This window comes from Apis florea, unplaced genomic scaffold, assembly GCF_048593485.1.
Source record: "Apis florea isolate Af1SG1 unplaced genomic scaffold, ASM4859348v1 contig_2492_pilon, whole genome shotgun sequence".
Classification (NCBI taxonomy): Eukaryota; Metazoa; Arthropoda; class Insecta; order Hymenoptera; family Apidae; genus Apis; species Apis florea.
Window position 1 is genome coordinate 371,867 of NW_028256593.1, and position 22,106 is coordinate 393,972.

The following is a 22,106-nucleotide window of genomic DNA, read 5'->3' on the forward strand; positions in this document are numbered from 1 at the left end:
CATACGCTGCTCTAGTTTGGCAGAAAAACTAGCCTTTACTATGATGCATTTGCCAAAGTATGACGCGTACTTACAGCTGCAGCTATATCTTTATGAATATAATTCTATTGATCAAATTAGTAGCAAGGTCTGGGTTAAGATTTAAGGAAGTTGCCGGAAACGTTAATGCAATTTGATAGCCATTATTTTTACTTATTTGCATTAGATATAAATTGAATATATTTTGCATCAATATATATATATATATATTAATTAGAAAGATTTTTTTAAAGAATTTAACCGCTCTAATATAATTACTCTAATTAATTCTCATAATAATAATAATAATACTTAGCTAATTTTGTTAATTGATTCAGATAATAATTTAATTAATTTTCATTATATCGTGACACGAAAGCAAAAATTTTTTATGATAATTCGTTGTTGTGTTATATATTTAATTTTTCTTTAACTTCTTTAGAATTAATAGAATATATTATTATTAGAAGAGGTATCTTAAATTTATAGTTTTGACACAATCATGGTGATAATGTATGATCCAATTTTACCGAATAAATTAAGCGATGCATTATTCTTCATATATCTTATCTAACTCAACTACGATTGCCATATGTTCGGATCATCTAGTTTAAATAAATAATCAAAAGTGTTAGTTCCCTAATTCATCTTGAAGCAATTATTTCAAACAGTTTAATTTCAACGAGGTATTGATTTTTTTAGATATTATTAATTATAAAATAAATATAAAAATATAAACATATTTAATACAATACAACAAAAAGATAAATTTTTATTTAAGGATAAATTAATCCACCCTTGCAGTTATGTACATAACAAATTTATCATCAATTAAAGATTAATTCTTTTATCTACTCTATTTATTATAAAGTAGTTTTTATAGAGTAGTATATAATAATGTTAATGTGATATATGCAGATATTAAAATATTTCTTCAGTAATTTAAAATATTTTATAAAAAATAAACAAAATGAAAAAACTGTATTAATTAAATAATTTTCAAAGATTAATTATTACATATAATATATAATATAATTAATATTAATTATTTAAAATATAAGAAAGATTAAAAAATGACATTTTATTATTTTTTGTATGATTATCTTTAAAATAATATATCTGTGGATTCATTTTTGCGCAATAATGTAAATAATTGGTGATCATTGTTATATTGTCTGTCCATCTAATCCATCTAAGTTGAAGACTGTATATCGTCATTGTAACCGGCAGTCTCTTGCAAGCTGTCGTTCGTGGCGCATGCAGTTTCACATTTATTCACATCTTATTCGTAGAATTTGTCTCTTATTAGTAAATTGTGTTTCAAAAAGAAATATAAGAATATTGTGTATAATAAGTAATTAGTTTTTTATAATGTTCAATTGATAATACAGTTTAAATATATTAACGCAATAGAATCCGATAAGTAATTTTAATTTTTCTAATTGCCATAATTCTTCCATTAGTTAATTATTTATATGTTAATTATTTATGTAATTAGTTGGAATTACTTCTAAATATTTTATAAATCATGAGATAACATCTTGCCCTTTATTAATTGTAACAATTGATTCGATTTATTTTATAATTTGAACTAATGTTTACTAACCTAACTTTTAGAGTGCATCCAAAATAAAAATATTTGACAGAAAAATTACTTGTAGGTAATAATCAAAAGGCGAAATTTCAATCAAACATAATAAGAGAAAACCTGCGAAAATTAAGCGAAAAATGGATTACAACAAGACTGGATCCCAATTTTGCGATCTATGGTTAGATCTACGTGAGACGTCACGAACTGTAATCTCGCCAGGTGAGTAGAAGCGAATAGGTATTTGGAGCACGACAGGAGTTTTCCTAGAAAATATTCTGCGCAACTAGTTTCTATCATGTGCAAAGGGATTCTCTTGTTACCTAATGCACATGCGTAGAAAATGAAATTAACAGCGATTAGGTCAGAAGGTCACCTAGTTTGCGTGCACCAAGGCTGAGCAAGCTAATATAACAACTGATCATGTTTGCATTCTATTGAACTATCTTCTAATGGGATAAAAACATATATATGACTTTTTTTCATCATAAAATTCTGAAAATATCATAAAGAAACGAAAATTTTTTTACTGATGTATTGTGATCAATCAAAAAATGGATAAATAAGACCATTGAATCTTGCATGTTTAAAATATATCTATATATTTGAAGTTATAAAAATAATTACTTAATTTTAATTTAAACAAAATATTATATAATATTATTATAAGAATTATTTGATTCAAAAAAGCATATATATTTCATAAGCAACAATAATATTGCCGAAAATTATTATGTACTATTAACTATTTAAAATATTCTTTTTCAATAGAAACGTCTCAACTATTTTCTATATATTCTTTATTTTATCTAAAAGTAATTAATTACAAAAGAAGAAAAATTACAAAAATCAACTGATTTATATAGCAAATATGCAACTTGTAATGATGCTGAGCGAAGGGACGAACCGAAGAATGAGAGAGAGGGAAACAAGAGAGGTCAGCAGCAGAATAATGTGGAAGGAATGGCATGGATGTAGCCAGTTCGAATTGAACTGCCGAATAACGCGGATCGTTTCGATTTTCATTTTTCTCGGTCGGTTCGTTCCTTCGCCGCACTGGACATTTATTTATAGTTGATATTGCTACTAGCTATAATCATCGAATCATAAAATTGGATATCTATGTACAGGTGCGATAATGAGGTTGTGTCACATTAGAATTTTATATACATAAAAAAATGTGAGAATTTTGATGAAAATTAACATGATTTTCAGAATTAGATTAAATAGTAGCTTTAATAGAAATGTTATGTGTATGTATGGTTACACGAGATAGTTTTTGTAGTCCGTTTAGAGAGCGTTCAAAAGGAAAGACAGGAGATAATAAAGGTTACCACGCGACCCGTTGAATCGTTTACGCGGGTGTTATGTGTGTGGGTTGTCTGGTGTTCTCTTCGGTACCGTCGAAGCTGTTGCTCCCGTTGACAAAGTGTAGGCCGAGGAAACAAGCCAATCACCGCCACACCTTACGGCAAAATACATACGGAAAAACGTTCAGATTCTATGGAATTATTGATGGATATTTATATCAGGATATTCTATATATCCCCCATCTTTTGTTTTTGTTTATTAGTTTAACTCTTACAATTCAATTTACAGAATTCAATTAAATTTTAGTGAATCTTAAATAATCTTTAATTTACTTTTATATAATTACTAATTGTTTCATGTATCCATTTCAAAGCTAATAACTCTTTTCAATATTTAATATAATAAATCCATATAATCCATATAAATATATTATAAAATTTTATTAATTTTTACGTTAAACATCTTTCTGATTTCGAAAAAATCAATGTCAAAGATTCTCACGTAACAATGTAAAGATTTGGCTATATTAGTCCACAATCAAAATATGTGCAGATAAATCATTGATTGAATTTGTAGATTCAAACTATTAGATTATATATCAATATTCAATCATTCATACAATAAATTTCATAATTTACCAATTACATAATAATCATTTATCTCATAAACAGTAGTAATAATTCGTTCTACAGAAATTCTAATTTAATAGAATTACGCGACATCAGATTAATTACACATTTATGTCTTATGGATCAATAGATTTTGTAACACACATTATTCTATCAAACAATTATTTCTCTATATTTATTCTGATTGGTTTTTATACATAAAAATCCAATGATTTTTATAACTTTTTAAAGTTATTTTTTATTTATTAGATTAAGTTACATAATACTATCATAAGAATATTAAATTATTAATTAAAAATAAATTATATAATATTATATCAAAAAAATAAAAATCTAGAAAAATTCATAAATTATTTTAATAATAGAATTTTAATAAAAGAATGAATAACAATTGCGTGTGTATCGCGAATTTAGTATGTGCGCCCATTTCGCGTAGGCCACGAGTACGGGATAATACTTATGTACGTATGTAGAAAACGTAGTTACGTACTGTGCATGCATCTTTATTATTGGCCGAGAACCCGTATGCACAACGAAGTTCGATGAACCTTTATAGCTACATATACAGATGTGTATCCTTTTGATCGAAGTTCTCTTTAGTATACATATTCACTGAAAATCCGGTAAATTTTATTAATACACTTACAAGTTACTATTTAATTATAAATAATTTTTTAATACTCATTCATTTATATTTAATCTATAATAAAAATTTTTTATTTATCAATATATATATATATACATATATTTATAATTACATTCTCAAATTTATAAAATTTTGATAATCTTTTTTATTATAAAATTGAATATTTATTGAGATTATCAAAAAACTTAAATGTAAACAAATTTCCAAATTATGAAATAAATTAATCAATAAAATAAATAATTTTTACACAATATTTTATTAAATTCAGAAATTTAATATATAAATATTCGAAGATATATTATCGTAGATATCTTGATGAATACATATATATATATCTATAGATATTTCTCGATTTATCGTGATTACTTTATTTCTTATCATGTTACCTCGAATTCTATTGAATTTTCTATATATACGGGAATGACACGGAATAATTTCAGTGAAAAATATTCTCTGAATAACGCGTTATAGATTAAAAAGTTTGTGATTTCAGTGAAAATTTTGAACTAATTAATAAATCGAGATTTTTTACATCAAAGAGATTATATATTAATTTCAGATTTTCTAAAAATGTTTCGCCAATTACTGGATGCTCTAGGAGGAAATACGGTATGCTTTGTTCTATTGCAAAATTTAAGGAAAATCACTGATAGATTCTGTCCTTCCCAAGATATTTCTAGATCATGCATTTATTTGCATTTTTGCATTTTGCATTTTCGAATGTCCTTCATTTCTATTATTATTTAGCACACGTTTCGTTAGTAACCACTATTAATACATATCCACACGCGAACAGATCAAATTCGTGTTCGTAAGAGAAGATATCTCGTCAAGGATGTTACACTTTGCGGTTTCAACGCTACACCTGTATTATTAATTCAGATATATTCACATGTATTCTCATGCATAAATATGAACAGATTATTTTAAGACTAATTTATGTCATATAAGGAAATAATATATAATTAAATATTATTTGAATTATACTAATTAAATATTGTATTAATAATTTGTTATAGGCTCGAAGCGGAATGTCCGTGGGTTCAGGAAGGCGAGCACCGTTTAAACGGGCAACAGTCACTTCTATATCAGTCACGAACAAGTCCACGAAAACTCGGTGAATATAAAAATTTCATATTAAAAATAGATTAAAGAATTTTTCGTTAATGTTAATATTAAGAGTTATAAAAAAAAGAGAAATATATTTGAAATTTGCTTTTGTTTCTTCATTTAATGTTTATATAAATTGAATTTATATCTATTGTATATTAAATCTATTATATAATTATTATGAAATAAATTATATATTTATTTCTAAATTTTTTATAATTTTATAATTTGATTAAAAAGATCAGTAATTTAATTTTAAAGATTTCTATATTATCGATATAGTGGTAATAGTGATAATATAGTCGATAATAGTAGTAGATGAAAATGTGACGTATAGATGGTGTTAATGGCCAAAAAATTGACATAATTTTTTGGTTAATATATATAATAAACATTTGACATTCCAATAACTGAAGACAGATTCATTATCATAATCATAATATTTAGATTTTTTTAATAGACATTGTTCTGTCTATCTGAGAAATTGTTTTATTATTTTTTTCAAAAATGTTATCGCTATATCATTATTAAACGATTACTATTAAAATATTAACTTTAAATAAATAAATTTTAATTGAGTAATCTTTACAATTATTTTAAGTATTTTAAATATTTTTATAATTAATTTTAATTTAAATCTATCGAGAGGATATAATTTATAAATATATTATTAGAGTGTTTATAATACCATTTTAAAAAACTGAAGATAGCAAAAGGGGATATAGCTCAGTGGTAGAGCATTCGACTGCAGATCGAGAGGTCCCCGGTTCAAACCCGGGTGTCCCCTAATTTTTTTTCTTATTGATAAAAATTTTTTTTTATAAAGTAACATAAAAATTATTATTCTAAATTTAAAATAAGTGAAATGTAATTAAAAAAAATAATTATTTATTATAAATTATATACATATATATATATATATATATATATACCAATGCATATGCAAAAATATAAGAATATTTTATAAAAAGTAGTAACAAAATTCTTTTTTTTCTGTTACAATTGTATTATAACATTAATATCTTTTAACCAAGTTAAGACAAAATGAAATTAATTTTATATATTATATTATTGTTCCTAATAAATATATTAAATGAAGACATTGATTAGTATTCAACGATAAAATTGATCACTTAATTGATCACATCTTAATTTGCATTTCATTATTAACTTTAAATCTATTTAAGTTTTTAAAGCTTTTTTTTAAAAACATATTATAGCTAAGAATGATCAATTTATTAAATTAATTTAATAATAAATTCTATTTAATCATAATCAGTAACATAAGAAAATCAATGAAATAACATACATAAGAAATAATATAAAAAATTAATAAAATACCTAAAATGATATATGTTTTGATCATGGATCATTTGTAATTCTAACATATATTATATTATAACATGCTAATCTAATATATAAGCAAATAATTAAAAAGTTTTTCAATGAAAGAATTTTTTTTTGAAAGATTAAAATGAAAAATGAAAAAATAAATGGAGTTTTATCATTATAAATTAATAATTAAGTTTGTTGCATGAATTCGCAATGCTACAGATGAGAATGTTTTATGTACTCACATGTTACATAATTTTTTATTATTCATTTAATATGAATAAACGTCTTATAATTATTTACAAAATTCAATAATATTATGTGATTATTAATTATTTATAAAAATTTTGTTAGTGCAAAACATTATCTTAATCAATTATTATCTTTATACTATTAAACTTTATACTAAATAAAAATTTTAAACTTTGTTTTTTCAATTTTATGAATTTTTACAGTTGTTTTGATCGATTAAAATTCTTATTGGGAATTTCAGATCGAAATCTGACTTAAAGCTATCGTCTAGTACAAGCAAAAAACGGGACATAGTTACATCGTTTTTCAGCCCAAAACGGCCAACGACCAGAAAAGTCGAGCGTACTATCAGATACGAGACGAAATTACAGGAGCGACACAAGTAAGTTTTAAATTAATTGAGTTCTCGATCTTTGAATTGCCATATTATGTATCTCGCATAACGATATATTTTAAACCATGTGACACATTTGTTAGTATATGTAGCAAACTCCTTTCTTTTAGAAAAGAGGAAAAAAGCAAAACTTTTAGAAAAAAAAATAATATTATTTTGCTAATAGATTTATCTTTGTATGTCTCTTATTTCAATGATTTTTCAATATCATAAGATTTAGATATATTCATCTAAATATATATATATATATATATATATATATATAGACATCATATGTATATCATATCAAATATCATATTTGATGAACATCTCTTTATAAATATGTAATATATATATATAAAAAGAAAAAATAAGAAAATCGAATTTACAATTTTCTAATAAAAAATTGAGAATTCTATATTCTTTTGTCATTTATTAAATTATTGTTAATGCTTTTATATAATGAATTTTTTTTATAAAAATTTATAGTAAAGTAATCAAATGTAAAAATCATATATTGCGTTTTCTAAAAGTATTTAGTTTGCATGAATTAGAAATGTAAATATCTAAGATTATATATTTTCTCCTATTATTAGAGTTGATTGTTATTGATTGATTGTTGCATGCAGTAGCTGTAGCAATTAAAGAAACGAATTTTAAAAAAATTTTTTTTTGTACCGATTATAGTTTACTTCCCTTTCCCTGACTGAAGTCGCCATCTCCGCTAGAATAACCAAAAGTATTCTTTAAAAATCATTTCGTATAACCTCGAAAAAATATAAAAAAATAACGAAATTGAATATCCAATTATTAAAAAAAAAATAACTCCTTATTATACTAATTATACTAATGCTTTCATTAAACAACTTCAAATCGATGATCTGTTCAAATGAAATGCTCAATTGATAACAACTGTTATAATAATGATATCATTTTCTTATGAGTCTTCTATTGGCTATTTATAATTAATTAATCAATATTATTTATATTCTTTATAATTAAATCTTCTTATAGTACCATATGATAACATTTTTTCTTTATCAAATTAATATATATTATATGTTTTTTTCTTCTAACATTTCCCATTGAATCATAATGTTTCATATGTAACGAGTCCATTCTAATTCATTAACTGATCCAATCCAATTTCAAGTGACCATAAATCAAGCTCCCATTACATCAAGTTATTTATTTTTCCTGTAATTTCTGAAGAATCTATATCTATTTATTAGAAAATACAAGTTTGTGAATAACATATCATGGAAAATATTAGAGTCAATTAACGATAATATTTGCTTCTTGTCGTTGTTTAATTAATATAATGTTAGAAAGAAAAATATAGGAAAATGGAGTCTACTTAACAAATCAACGATTATGACAATAAGAGTACTGGTACTGGATATTAACATTGTACGACCTAGATACCCAATAAATCAAAAGTCAGTGACTCGTTTCAATCCGATGCTTTGTATTTATGGCGATCCATCGTAGAATGGTGTTCAGCCAAGTGAATACGTTAACGATGGATTTAAATCATAATATAATCTATAAAGAATAGATTCATACACATATAAAAATTATATTTACTATGTTTAATATCTGAAAAAAATTGAAGAATTCTTATATTTTTACAAAATCTTCAAAGTGAATTTTTATTGTTACAAATTAAATTTTATTACTAATATTTTAAAATATTTCTTTTTTTTATTTGATATAACTAGAAGATAAGATTTCTTTTTTATACATTTAACAAAATATTTATAACAAATATTTCTAAAAGACAAATAAATTATAGACGGAATCACTAGATTCTACAATATAGTTGCTCAACAAGATACTTTAAAGGTCTTTGTATAAAGATAAAGTCAATTGGGAGAAAACGAGCAACGGAATGACGTCAATGTAAGTTAATCAAAGAATTAGAGAAATTAACTAAGCATCTTTATTTATTCTCAGTAATCGTTTATTACTTCTAAAAAAAGAATTTCGAATTTGAATTAAATGAAAAACAAAACAGATTTCAGTTTTATAATCAATGTTTATTCAATATTTGCATTGCAACTATTATTGTTTACTTTGGATATAAATGTTTATATCAATCGTATCTTAGTCACAAAAATAACAAAAATATATATAATATATTTTTTTTCCGTCATTTATTTTGAGAGTTGATCATCATTATTTTTCTATTTCAATTCATTGTAATCTTTATTTTTTCTTATTTTTTGCCAAGAAAAAGAGAATTATCGCGAAAATTCGCTCTCAAATCGCTATCATCATCAATTCAGACATTTTTGTATAATTCCATTACAATGTGAACATATCTCTTACACCTGGCAATAATAATATCTTTCTTTGGTCTCCTTGATGTGCAGATAAGGCCATAACATCAAGCGTATTCCTTTGGACGTGACAATTTGCAATCAAAATTTATATATATGTTGGTTGGATTGGTCAGGGTGATTCAGGGAAAGCATACTGCATCAACCTTGATCTCGTTTATCATGCAACCTGCTGGCTTATGTTTCGCTCTATTTTAATATGTTGATTCAAAAAGTAAACTGGTATAAATTTTTTTTCTTAAATTAGAGTAAAAAAATTCAATTAGAAAATTAATTATACAAAATTAATTATACGAAATTAATTATTAATAGAGATAGAGAATTGAAAAATTCAAGAATTTAAGAATTGAAATAACAAATGTTTAATCAATCTTCTGAGCATTGAGTCTGAAGGAACGCACTGACGTAAAATGTTGCATAGAAACATTGTATAGAATACTAATCGAGGAATGAATAATGCGTGATCCGTTTAAGCATCAACAAGTCAACGTGTCTACATCGTGGCAGACATTATTCCATTAATATTACTAAGATGTCCATTTTTGTACGCTTAATCAATATTAATCTTCTCTAAAAGTAATTATACGTTGTTCTAAACATATTGTTGTAAGTGTGTCCACGCGCGCTTGTGTGTGTATTAAATATATATTAAACCGATCGATTACTGAGATATTTATTAGTAAAATACTCAGAGTTTTTTTTTCATTTTTAATTTTATAAAGAAATTTTCATTAAAGACAATAAATAATTTCATTAAAGACATAAGACATAATTATAATTAAATATTAAATATATATTATAATAAATTTATAAAATAGCGTTAAAATATATTGATTAGATAAAACATAAATTATAAGTTAAGTTTCTTTCTTTAAAAAAAAAAAAAAAGAGTTTAATTAATTCTTATTGAATTTTTCAAAATTTTTTATAAATGCAGAAGGAAAAAAAGCGAATCGAATTATTCATTTTTGAAACTTTTGAAATATATAATAAATGTTATATTATTAATATATATTAACAAATTATGTTAAATCAATCTTGACTTTTTTTTCTTTTTGATTAATGTTAATGAACATCAGCCAAATACTTTCCAAATATTATAATAATCACATAGATTTATATATTTATATAACATAATTATTTAGATATTTGTTTTTTCAAATCGTTTTCGATAGCCTCGATGCTTCACTTATATATGCAAAGATATTTTCAACGAGAACATATTTCCGCTAACTAAATTTAATAGAAATATGCGAATATCGGTTTCGTGATGGAACATATGTACGCATTGCAAAAATGTAGCATACATAAGTCTATAATGGGCATACTTCACAAATGCGTTTATGACACGTTCAACGTGTGCATTTTGTACACATTATTTACCTTGCCATGAAATCGACTCCGATCAGATTACAATCACTAGAGTCAAGTCATTGGTTTGATAGTGCCATGGAAATAAATTGATTTAGCTTTTTGCGTTCTGAATAATCATTTTATTTTATTAATTTTAGATAATATCTAAAATTAAAGGAAACAAAATTTAATTTCGAGAATATATTTTTTTTATATTGAATATATTTAAATATATATATAAATAATTTATAATTCGTATTTCTATTTTTTTAATATTGACTTTTAAACATTCATATTAATTAAAAAATTTCAAATTATTTGAAATATTTTTTAAAAAATTACATTTTAAAAATTATATTTTAATTTTAATCTAAGATTAAGAATTGAATTTAATTTTTAGTTTATCCAAATTTACTATATTAATTTACCTCAATCTATAATATGTAGTAATTAATTTTTAAAACGATAGGCAATATTATATTATATAGTAATCGATTTTGCATTAAGAAGCAGATTTTGTATCATGAATTTAACTCGTATATTAATTCTAAAGAAGTTTAGACCACCGGGTACATACCATATGTCGACCGTATGAGAAAACTGGTTGATGGTGAGACGACGTCTGCAGATTCCGTGGCCTCTTTAAGCAGTTTCTACCTCTTCTTCCTCGCCCCTCTGTACTCGCCTATCTTTGACGGTATATATAGTATATATGTAAGTAAACATACTTACATACTTATTCGTTCCCAAAGAATTGACGCGGACTGTCTTAAATCCTATCAATTATTTCTGTTTCTTCATTTTTCGGGATTGTAGATCTTTATTGAAAAAATCTAATAAGAAACTAAATAATTCCTAATCCTATTTTTGAGCTGGTTAATTAAATATGATTTTTTCTAGAAAATATGTAAATTTGTACTATTATATATGACTATATAAATTTTTTAATTTTTTAAAAAATTATCGTACATTACTATTTGATATATTTTTTTAAATAACTTACTATATAAGTTAAAAATTAAATTAAATTTTTCTTTCTTCTTACAAGAAATTTAAATTTTGCGTAATTAAAATTTCACTTGCTTATATTCTTGTTGCATCGATATTTTGTATACTTTATTTATAAAATAAATATCATGTTCCTTCTCTGATAAACTGATTAAGATTCATAGATAAAAATAAGATTTTATTTATTTGGTTTTTGATTTTTTCTTGTATAGAAAAATATTTTATATCTATATGAACAGTGGATCTCAAAAAGAGTAGCATTATTATTATTATATCATAATTTTCTGTGTATTTAATATCTAAACTGAGATTTTCAAGTCCTTTGTTCGGCAAAATGGTTGAAACCTGTAATGGGACAAATCATTGTGGTGAGAATATAAGTCGAGTCAATCGAATCGTCAACAGAAGAATTGTCGGGAAAGTCTAACCATTGAAAAAGTGGGAGAAATTAATAGTGGTGATGGCACTTAGAAATGGAAGTGGGAGAAATACGGGTGTTCTATTGTATTGTATTGTTTTGGTAAAGTTCCTATCTTACTCTGACAATGTAAATAGGACACCCGTTATTTCTCCCACCTTCATTTCTAAGTACCACTACCACTACCACTTTCTCCCACTCTTCCAATAATCAGACTTTTCCCGGCAAGCTTGGTCGTCGATTCGTCGAATCTCGTATTCAGTGTTTGATGTACAGTGGGTGGGAGTGTATCGTTTTTCTTTATTTTTTGAAAAAAAATTATTATTAAAGAAAAGTGTTATTTACATTTTGTTCAAATTCTGAATTTAGAAATTAATGATTAATCTTTGGAAGGCTCAATTATCGATGATTAGAGTTTTATCAATGTGACCACTGATGAGTTTGAATAATAATACAACGCTTTACTTCATCAAGAATTCATTTGGAAAGAGTCAATCTTATAAATTCCATGATCAAGGATGCAAATATATTTCTCGCATAAACATCGAGAGAAAACACACTCGCGCCACAGAATTCAGCCGGTTGATGCAACAAGTGGTCGTCATCGGAGGTTGTAATCTAAGTGAACCTATACGTATTTTGTTGGAATTCGTATACATTCATGAACAAGGATCTCTAAAAGTAGTTCGAGGTTGAATAATTCTGTACAAATCTTCAAATTTCTCTTTGAGCTTGTGTCACACGCTGCAGGAAACCGATTATTTTTCGTCGTGTAACCTTAACTTCAGATGACATGATCGAGAAAATCCGTTCGAGAAAGAAGAAGTTGAAAATTTTTATTGAAATATTTTAATTAAACTTGAAATGTTCTACCTAGTGAAAGTAACACATACGTACAGTGTGTTCTCTTTACAAGAAATTTTTTATGCTTTCTTTATAAAAAAACTATAATTATAATTAAATTATAATTTTTTAAAATTCTTATTCATAGTGTAGTGTATAAATATCTATATCTATAGTATCCTATAAAAAGTGGAAAATTATATGAATGAAATTTAATGCTGTGTTTGTTAAAAGCAATGATTATAGAAAAACTAGATTGTGTTTATATATTTGTCGATAACGAAGTTTGACTTTGTGAAAGGGGAATAGTTTTAAAAATGAAATTTTTATTGATTAAGATTTTGTTGAAATTATATATGAAGTACATATGAAATGGAACACAGTGAAGATTTTCGTTCAGTTTTATGAAACTAAATAATTTTACCCAGTGAATTTATGCAATATAACTTATTTATAAATTAAATAATTTCAAACTATATTGTCGATTGGAAAAATGAAACGATAAATCTTCGCGTTTTCGGGAATAATGATTTTTCAATTTCAATTGAATGCCCAGTGAAGTGTGAAGAGCGACCATGATGAAGTTCAGATCGCTGTTTCGCAGAGGCCAACAACAACCGCCGACGCAGTCGCAACAGCAGCAACAGCAACAGCAACAGATTTCGCTGCGTCAGGCGCCAAGCGCCTCCTCACTCGAGGCGAAGAACGAGAATTCATCAGCAGACAATTGGGACTCCCTCGGTAAAGAAGGAGCTAAAGGAAACGCTAAGAGTAGTTATAATCCTAAGGGACCCAACAAAGGGTCCAGGATGCAGGATCTTGAACGGGAGATTGAAGTGTTACGCAAGGAACAAATCCGACTCGAATCAAGTTTACGGGAAGCGTCTTGCGATGCTCAAAATCTTCTTGAACTTCGTGCCGAGCTTGCCTCTCTCAAGGTAATGTTTCAATATTATGTTTCAATGCCTATAAAAAATTTTAAGTCTATTTTTTTTTAAATAATTTATGTAAATATTTTTAATTAATTTTAAATTAATCTTATTATATTATAACTATTTTCATAAAAGATATTCAATATATAATATTTATATTTAATATATAAAACATTTATATATTATATAATATAATATATATGTTATTTCCATTAAGTAATTTTAAAAATAGTGATAATTTCAGATTTTAAAATATATTTATAATTTGAAAAAATTTTAATAAGAATTTTAATAAGATCAAATAAAATTAAATCAAAAAAAGATATGTATATATTGTGCTCATTACTATTTACATCATTTGTTTTCAATTCGATCTTTTTTGCTCTCTTTATTTTCAATTTTTTTTTATGTATAAAATTATTTAATATAGTTATAAATTTACTTCTCTCATTTTATTATTCATGTTAAATTATTATATAAAGAAATAAATTTCAAAGACATTTTTTATACGATAAAGGAGATTGATTTTATTTATCGATATTAGCAATAATTAAAAATAGATAATTTTTTTCTCTCTGATTAAATTTTTTGATATTAAAAAACAGATATTATGCAATCAATAAAGTTAATCTTATAATTTAATTTAACAAATGATGGTAACCAAAACGCATTTAAATATACTTGTATGTTTATTAAATTCATTGAATTACAAATAATCTATAAAAAAAATGAAAATTAATTTTTTATGAATTACATTGTCATTTTATAAATAATTTTATAAAATATCCCGCCTATTTAAAAATAACCAGAGGGCGTAAAATATGAGGATGTTTACAAAGGAAGAAAACTTGTGAAGTGAATCGACCGCGAACGCTATGAAAAAACGTTGTTTCTCTTCATCTATGGTAAAAGACAAGAGACACTTCGTTTTATAAATTGTTTATACAACGAATCATAAATAATTAACAATCATTTAAAAAATTGTGAGATGTTTGATCGAACGTTCGTGAACTTAACCTAAAATAAAGATTTATTCGTATAATCAGGGATCATAAGAAAAAATCGTTCACCTTGAATTAAAAATTTATAGTATTCTCAATATCATCACAATATATTATACTACTAGACATATTGTATTTCTTCGTGCTACTCGGTTCGAGTAATTAGAATACAATTGATCACCATATTCTGATTTATGTAAGCGTCTGACATCATGTTTTTAATGTAAATAAAACAGCAAAGAAATCGAGAGAAAAAATATAAACATTTTTATTAGTTTTAATAATAGAAAATGGCAATAGAAAATGTTATAAAAATAGTACACTTTACAATGATTTTATTTCTATTTTTAATACATACTCTTAAAATTTTTTAATTAATAAAAGATTTCATTTATTTTATTTTTATTAATTATAGGAACAGCATAGTTTGGAGTTAGAACGTCTTACTGAAGAAAATGAAACTCTTCGAGCAAGACTTAGAGATGTAGCTCATTCTCCTTTATCAGATTCAGAGAAACAACAATTACTTTTGGATGCCTCAAGATTACACAATTCTGCACCAGCATCAATAGCGATTCCTCAAGATGAAGGATCCATATCGGTTACAACTATATCCCAAGATAATGCTCAATGTACTACCCCAGATTGGGATAAACATTCTTCTAGTTCTGTATCAGAAGTTTCTGTTGCATGTCTACAAGATAGAATTTTGCAAATGGAAGAAACTCATTATTCAACAAATGAGGAGTTACAAGCAACAATTCAAGAATTAAGTGATTTACAAGTATGTAATTATAAAGTTATAAATTTAAACAATAGTATATAATTGTTACCCAATAAAATTCTCTTAATTTGTAGGCTCAGCTTACAGAACTACAAGCTGACAATGAAAGATTAACAGAGGAAAAAGATGTGTTGTTAGAATCATTATGTAGACAAACAGAAAAACTTGAAGACTCTCGTTCCAAGGTTGATACATTGCAAGGTCTATTATTAAGAGAAGAGCAACCTCAGGAATCTTCCAAAGGATATAATACAGAACGAGAACAGAAATTAGTAGATCTTCTAAAAGTAAACACTCTCTTAATTTTAAAGCATTAAATTATGACATCCAATCATTTTTTAAATTAACTAATTGCAGAGTGCACAAGAAGAACGAGAATCCTTGCTACAAAAACAAGAAGAATTAATATCCGAATTAAAAAGTCTTCGAGCTGCTGCAGAAATTAATGCCACAGAAACAGAACGATTAACAAAATGTGTCCATCTGTTAGAATCCTCAGTGGAAACAGCAAATATTGAAAGAAAGCAACTAGATATGGAATTAACAGAAGCTAGACAAGAAGGAGCAAATCGGAATATAGAAATCAGCAGGTTAACTACACTATTAGAAAATGCCCGAGCGAAGATTGAAGAATTAGAACAATCGAGACAAGTGGAGAATAAAAGTGAAGCAGATGAACTTTTAGATGCTGCTAGAAGAGAAAAAGATACCTTAGAAACGCAAGCGGCAGCCTTGCAAGAGCAATTAGCGCGTTCGCATTGCGATCATGATCGTCTTAGAGATCAATATTCACAACTTCAAGAAGAATACAAAGTATGTTCAATAAAAGAAATACATATATAATCATAAAAATAAATTTAATATATTTTAGGTAGCGCGTAATAATGCTAAATCAGCCATTGATGATCTGGAATATAGATTGGATCAATTGAAGGACGAAAGATTGTCTGTGAGTACAGAACTACAACTTGTGAGAGATTCCTTAGCAGAATTGCAGGCACAGTGTCAAAGGCATTTGGAAGATAAAAGAGAATTAAAGGCCGCATTAAATGAAGCTCAAAGAAGGGAACGCGATGTTCAGTCGCGCCAGTATGAATTAGAGCGTGCTTTGACTGAAGAACGTAAGTTGAGACAAGAAGAGATTACTGAATGGGAACAGTTTCAGACAGATCTCTTGATGACCGTTCGTGTCGCAAACGATTTTAAAACGGAGGCACAAAGTGAGTTAGAGCGAGTTGTAATGGAGAATAAAGCACAGAGAGATAAACTAAGAGCATTAGAAGCACAACTTGATAAGCTAAATAAAGGTAAGTAAGTAAATTTTTGAAATTTCTAAAATTTTTATTTTATATATTGTTATTTGTAATATACTGTTAAAAAAAGATATAATTATAATTATCATAATATAATAGGGAAATAAAATTTATATTATATGCTTTTATAAGTTTCGAACAAACAATAAAAAAACCAGGAATATAGTGATTAATTCAATGCATGTTATTTGTGTTTCTTTTTTTTCAATTTCATTCGGATATCAGGCAGCCTTACAATATCTCAATGTAAAAGTTTTGGTAACATTACTGGAAATTCTCGCAAGCCTAGTGGTAATATCTTAAAACGTGGCCGTACCATTATAAAGAAGAAGTATGAGTCCAAGAAAGAAACTTTAAAATCTGATCATTTTAAAATAATAACAGAAACAAATTCAAGTAATAAAGAGGACTTGAATATTAACGATTTGAAAAACTTAAGTTCATTGATTGTTCATAAAGATACTGAATTTGAAAATAATGAAGTTTCATATCCTAAACAATCTGAATTAAATGATAAATTTTTTGAAGAAGAAATTAAGCATAATTTTGAAATAAAAAATAATTTATTGGAATCTAATGATTTTGAAAATCAATATTTTGCTAATGCTAAAAAACAATCTTCAATAGAATGTGATGATTTTGATAGAAAAATAGATATAGATATAGAAACTTCCAAAAAAAATAAATCAAGTAAATATTTCGATTTTACCGAAGACTATTCAAAATTTTACATACCAAGTATATCAGTTTCAAAGGAAAATGAAACTATAAAATCATCTTTATTAAAAAACATAAAAGGTATTCAAAATGTCGGAACAGATTCTTATGGTATTGAAATCTCTAATAGTCGATTTTTCGTTCCTAAAAATTACATATATTCCGGTATAGAGAATGCAATGAATGATTTAAAATTTGAGGTAGATCCAGACATGAGAAAAATATTGCAAGAAAGCACTCAAACAAACAATAATTCAATAAATATAAATAATTTTAAAATAACTAATACCCAAGAATATCAACATTTAAACGAATCTAAAATAGAAAATGGACTTGCGTCCGATTCAAGAAATAAAGAAAATGCTTTTCTCGTGCAAGGTTCTGAATTTAAAAAATTAGAAGAACATAAAAATAATTGTTTTTTAGATAAAAAGCGTAAATTATTTCTGAAAAAAAATGAGTCTAAAACTAATAGTGAAATTGTTGATTCTCTTTTAGATACTACTTATAAACAAAAATTTTTCACTTCCACTTTGAAAAATCGAATTTTTTCTACTTCTCTAGATAATTTGAATTTACAAACTTATTCTGATAATTTAAGTAATGAAAATATAAGAAAAATAAGACAAAAAGAGGAATCTATACCTTGTAATAATTATGATATTGAAAGTGCAATATGCAATAAAGATATCAATGATTCAGTATCTGTAGAATCAAAAAATTTTCCAATTGAGCCTTACTTATATCAAAAATCGAAAGATTTAGATTCCTTAAATCTTAAAAAAGAAAAAGATATAAAAAGAGAAAAATATAATACATATTCTATTCTCTCTCCTTTGGAAAATATATCTAGATCTTTAGATAGTCCACTTTTCAATTCACAGTTTGCATTAAGGAAACTTATAACATCATATTCAAACAAAACTACTGCAGAATTAGATTCTACCTTAATGCAGAAAACTATTGAAACAGTGAGACTCGATAATGAATTACGAGAGACTGAAAAAAATTTATCGCTATGCGAAATAAATAGATTAAAACGTATGAAATTCTTAAATATGAATTTATCTCAATCTGAATCAAATGCAGAAATTAATATAAATAATTCTGTAATTATATATAAAAAAAAAATAAAAAATGAGAGTTCCAATTTAAACTCAGATTCGAAAATAAACCAAAATAATAACGATTTAGCGTTCAAGAATAAATCTCTAATAGGAAGGACTTCATCTTTAAGAGAAAAATTTGAGACGATCATAGAAGATGTGGAACTGAAACCAAGCCGACAAATAGGTACAATATGCGACCGTAAGTCGCTAATAGTAGTGTGAAAACGTGAATGCTTGTACTTGCAGAATTCAAATCCCCATTGTCTGTCCTGGTTTTTTATTCTAATGAATAAATGTATTAAATACCAGTAAATATACCTTTCTCGTTAGTCTCAAATGTATTTCTTTAAAACTTCTTCATCTTTCATATTCTTTAAATTAATTATTAAATTAGTTTTTTTTGTATGATCCTTACATTTTGTCTGTATTCTGAAATTTTTTTGTTTTTTGTTTTTTGTATAATAAAAGTATTTTGTAATATGATAGAAATGATAAATGTAAATACAATTGTAGTTTTATAATTGCAAATTGAAAGATAACTGAAATATTTTCTAGAAATTTTTTGTTATTTATGTGCTTTCTTTTAAATGTAAACATAGTGCTTATTGCTTTTTTTTTGTTATATAATTTTGCTTCTAATATATGTGTAAGTATAGTTTATTTTTGTTGTTCAGCTAATCAAAAAGTAATTCAACAATCACAACAAAGACCAGCAAGTACACCAACTGAAACCCAACATTGTGTGTTGACGAGTGTTCAACAGGAGATTGCTGCACGTCGAAAAGCTAATATTTCTCGTCAAGATTCAAGGCTATCTGTAAAGTGTTTGATAGAAAGCATTGAAAATGCTACGAAACAAGCAAAAGCAGGTATAATGTAAATGGAATTTTTATAATATAATCCTGTGTGATTTTATAATATGATAATTTTGTATATAGGCCCTGGGAGTCGTAGTAGTTCTACGTCTTCGCTTAATTCCATTGGAACGAATGACATAATGACATTAAAAGCTCCACTTCGAGAACAACAGCAAATCAATAATCTTATTTGCACGACTAACTCGACGAATAATAATAAAACCCAAACCACAATTACTAGAAAACCATTATCAGGTAATTATATAAAATAAATATTTAATCACGAATAATATATTTAACACGTTCGTCGCCACGTCACCCATATATGGGTGACGCTTTCTTCTTCAAAAAAAATAAGATTTTAACCATTTATATTTGTATTTATATTTAAGAAAGTTATCAATCAAATAAGAAGAGTCCTCTAGAATGTTATATTATATTATATATAATTATATTATACATATATTTACTAATATAAATATATATATATTTATACATATATTTATTAATGTAAATATATGTATAATAATAAAATATAGGGCAGCGATTATATGGCGACATATGAATGCAAAAGCGGAAGTTAAAGCGGAATTTTAAAAGAAATTTAATGGAATAAGCATTGAAATATAAATATAAAATATATTTTGGAATCACAGAATTTAAAATTTAAGAATAATAGAAATAGAAAAGAGGAACAAATATGATTTGTTAGCGAATCATTCTGCATTTTTATACAATTTTAAATCTAAAATTATATAGTGTATGTTAATAGGAGGGTGTTATTACCATTGATAATATAGAACTGAGTTTAAGTTGCCAATTAGAGGCGTATATTCATCAAAATATTTAAAATTGACTTTGAAAACGAACGAAATAGGGAGCGAAGAAGTAGAAGTAGAGGCACTGAAAACAACTAATTCAGAATCAATATTACAAAATTAGTTAATGAAGACTAAGAACTAATATATATAAATATATCCCAACTAAATTTTATATTAAAATATATAAAATAAAAATATTAAAACTATTTCTGTTTATCGCTCTGTTTACGTTCTTACGGCCTTCCGACAGTAACATTTGGGCCCCGTGAGGAACTCAACGAAATCACGCTGGACGACGAACGTGTTAAAAATAAGAATAAATTTTAATTTTGATTATATTTAATCATCATTTTAATAATTTCATGTTAATAAATTAATAAAAATAATATTTAAATATATATTTTCTAATATTGCTAAAATAAAATTATGAATTCTTTTAATTTTTAATAATTACAGAAACAAAGGCAACAGTACCCGTGGTATTGAGCTCTGGCGAATTATTAGAATCTGCTGCACTAAATGCGAAGGCCATTGACTTCGTACGTCGTAACAGCGTAACGGACTTATCGGAACGTAAAGATCCTCTTTGTGGTTTAATAAAAAACGGAGGCTCGAAACGCAATGCATTGCTTAAATGGTGTCAGAACAAAACCATGGGTTATCGAAATATAGATATTACGAATTTTAGTAGCTCATGGAACGACGGTCTGGCTTTTTGCGCTATTCTTCATTCCTATCTTCCACATAAAGTACCATATGACACATTAACACCAGTAGAAAAAAGAAGAAATTTTTCTATTGCTTTCTCCGCGGCGGAGAGCGTTGGAATACCTACTACATTGGTAAGTTATAATAATTATAAATTTATATATTTTTGAATAAAAGAATAAATAACTAAAACATTCTTTCATTCATAGAATATAGGAGAAATGTGTCAATTAGAACGACCAGATTGGCAACAAGTTATGACATATGTGACCAGTATTTATAAACACTTTGAAACATAATTTTCAGTCCAATGTCTCCTGTCAAAATGGATCCTTTATATGTTAAGAATTCACTATTAAATTGTGAATACATCAAGAATATCAAGATCATCTAGTCAGATAAAAAATATTTTTATGGAGACAAAATTGTTTTCAATGATACTTTAATTTTGAATTTCTAAGAATTGCTGGAATATAACACTGCCTATATATGTATAATCATGAAAAAAATATGAATTACGATGAGATATAATTTAACACCAAATGGAATTGTTTTTTATTATGAGACTGAATGTTTTTAATGTATATGCATATATATGTATGTATATATATATATATATATATGTAAGAACCAGAAAAAAA

The 22,106-nt window shown here is 25.8% G+C and overlaps 1 protein-coding gene, 1 long non-coding RNA gene and 1 other non-coding gene across 3 annotated transcripts; 2 read left to right on the top strand and 1 right to left on the bottom strand.

Moving 5' to 3' along the window:
• Positions 1-2,613: 2,613 nt before the first annotated feature.
• Positions 2,614-22,008, top strand: LOC100868084 (uncharacterized; the record flags this gene model as incomplete). The annotated part of the gene is made up of 13 exons (XM_086905646.1): positions 2,614-2,736; positions 5,212-5,309; positions 7,128-7,268; positions 13,828-14,161; positions 15,572-15,940; positions 16,015-16,227; positions 16,298-16,753; positions 16,812-17,247; positions 17,479-19,278; positions 19,754-19,948; positions 20,018-20,191; positions 21,214-21,599; positions 21,675-22,008. Coding segments are annotated over 13 exons (4,815 nt in total), but the record flags the coding sequence as incomplete, so codon positions are not given.
• TRNAC-GCA (transfer RNA cysteine (anticodon GCA)) lies at positions 6,018-6,089 on the top strand. Its single transcript has one exon. It is a non-coding gene; the product is annotated as a tRNA-Cys (tRNA).
• LOC116414292 (uncharacterized) lies at positions 9,278-11,587 on the bottom strand. The gene is made up of 3 exons (XR_015291475.1): positions 11,532-11,587; positions 10,985-11,119; positions 9,278-9,660 (listed from the first exon to the last, which is right to left on the bottom strand). It is a non-coding gene; the product is annotated as an uncharacterized LOC116414292 (long non-coding RNA).
• Positions 22,009-22,106: the final 98 nt, after the last annotated feature.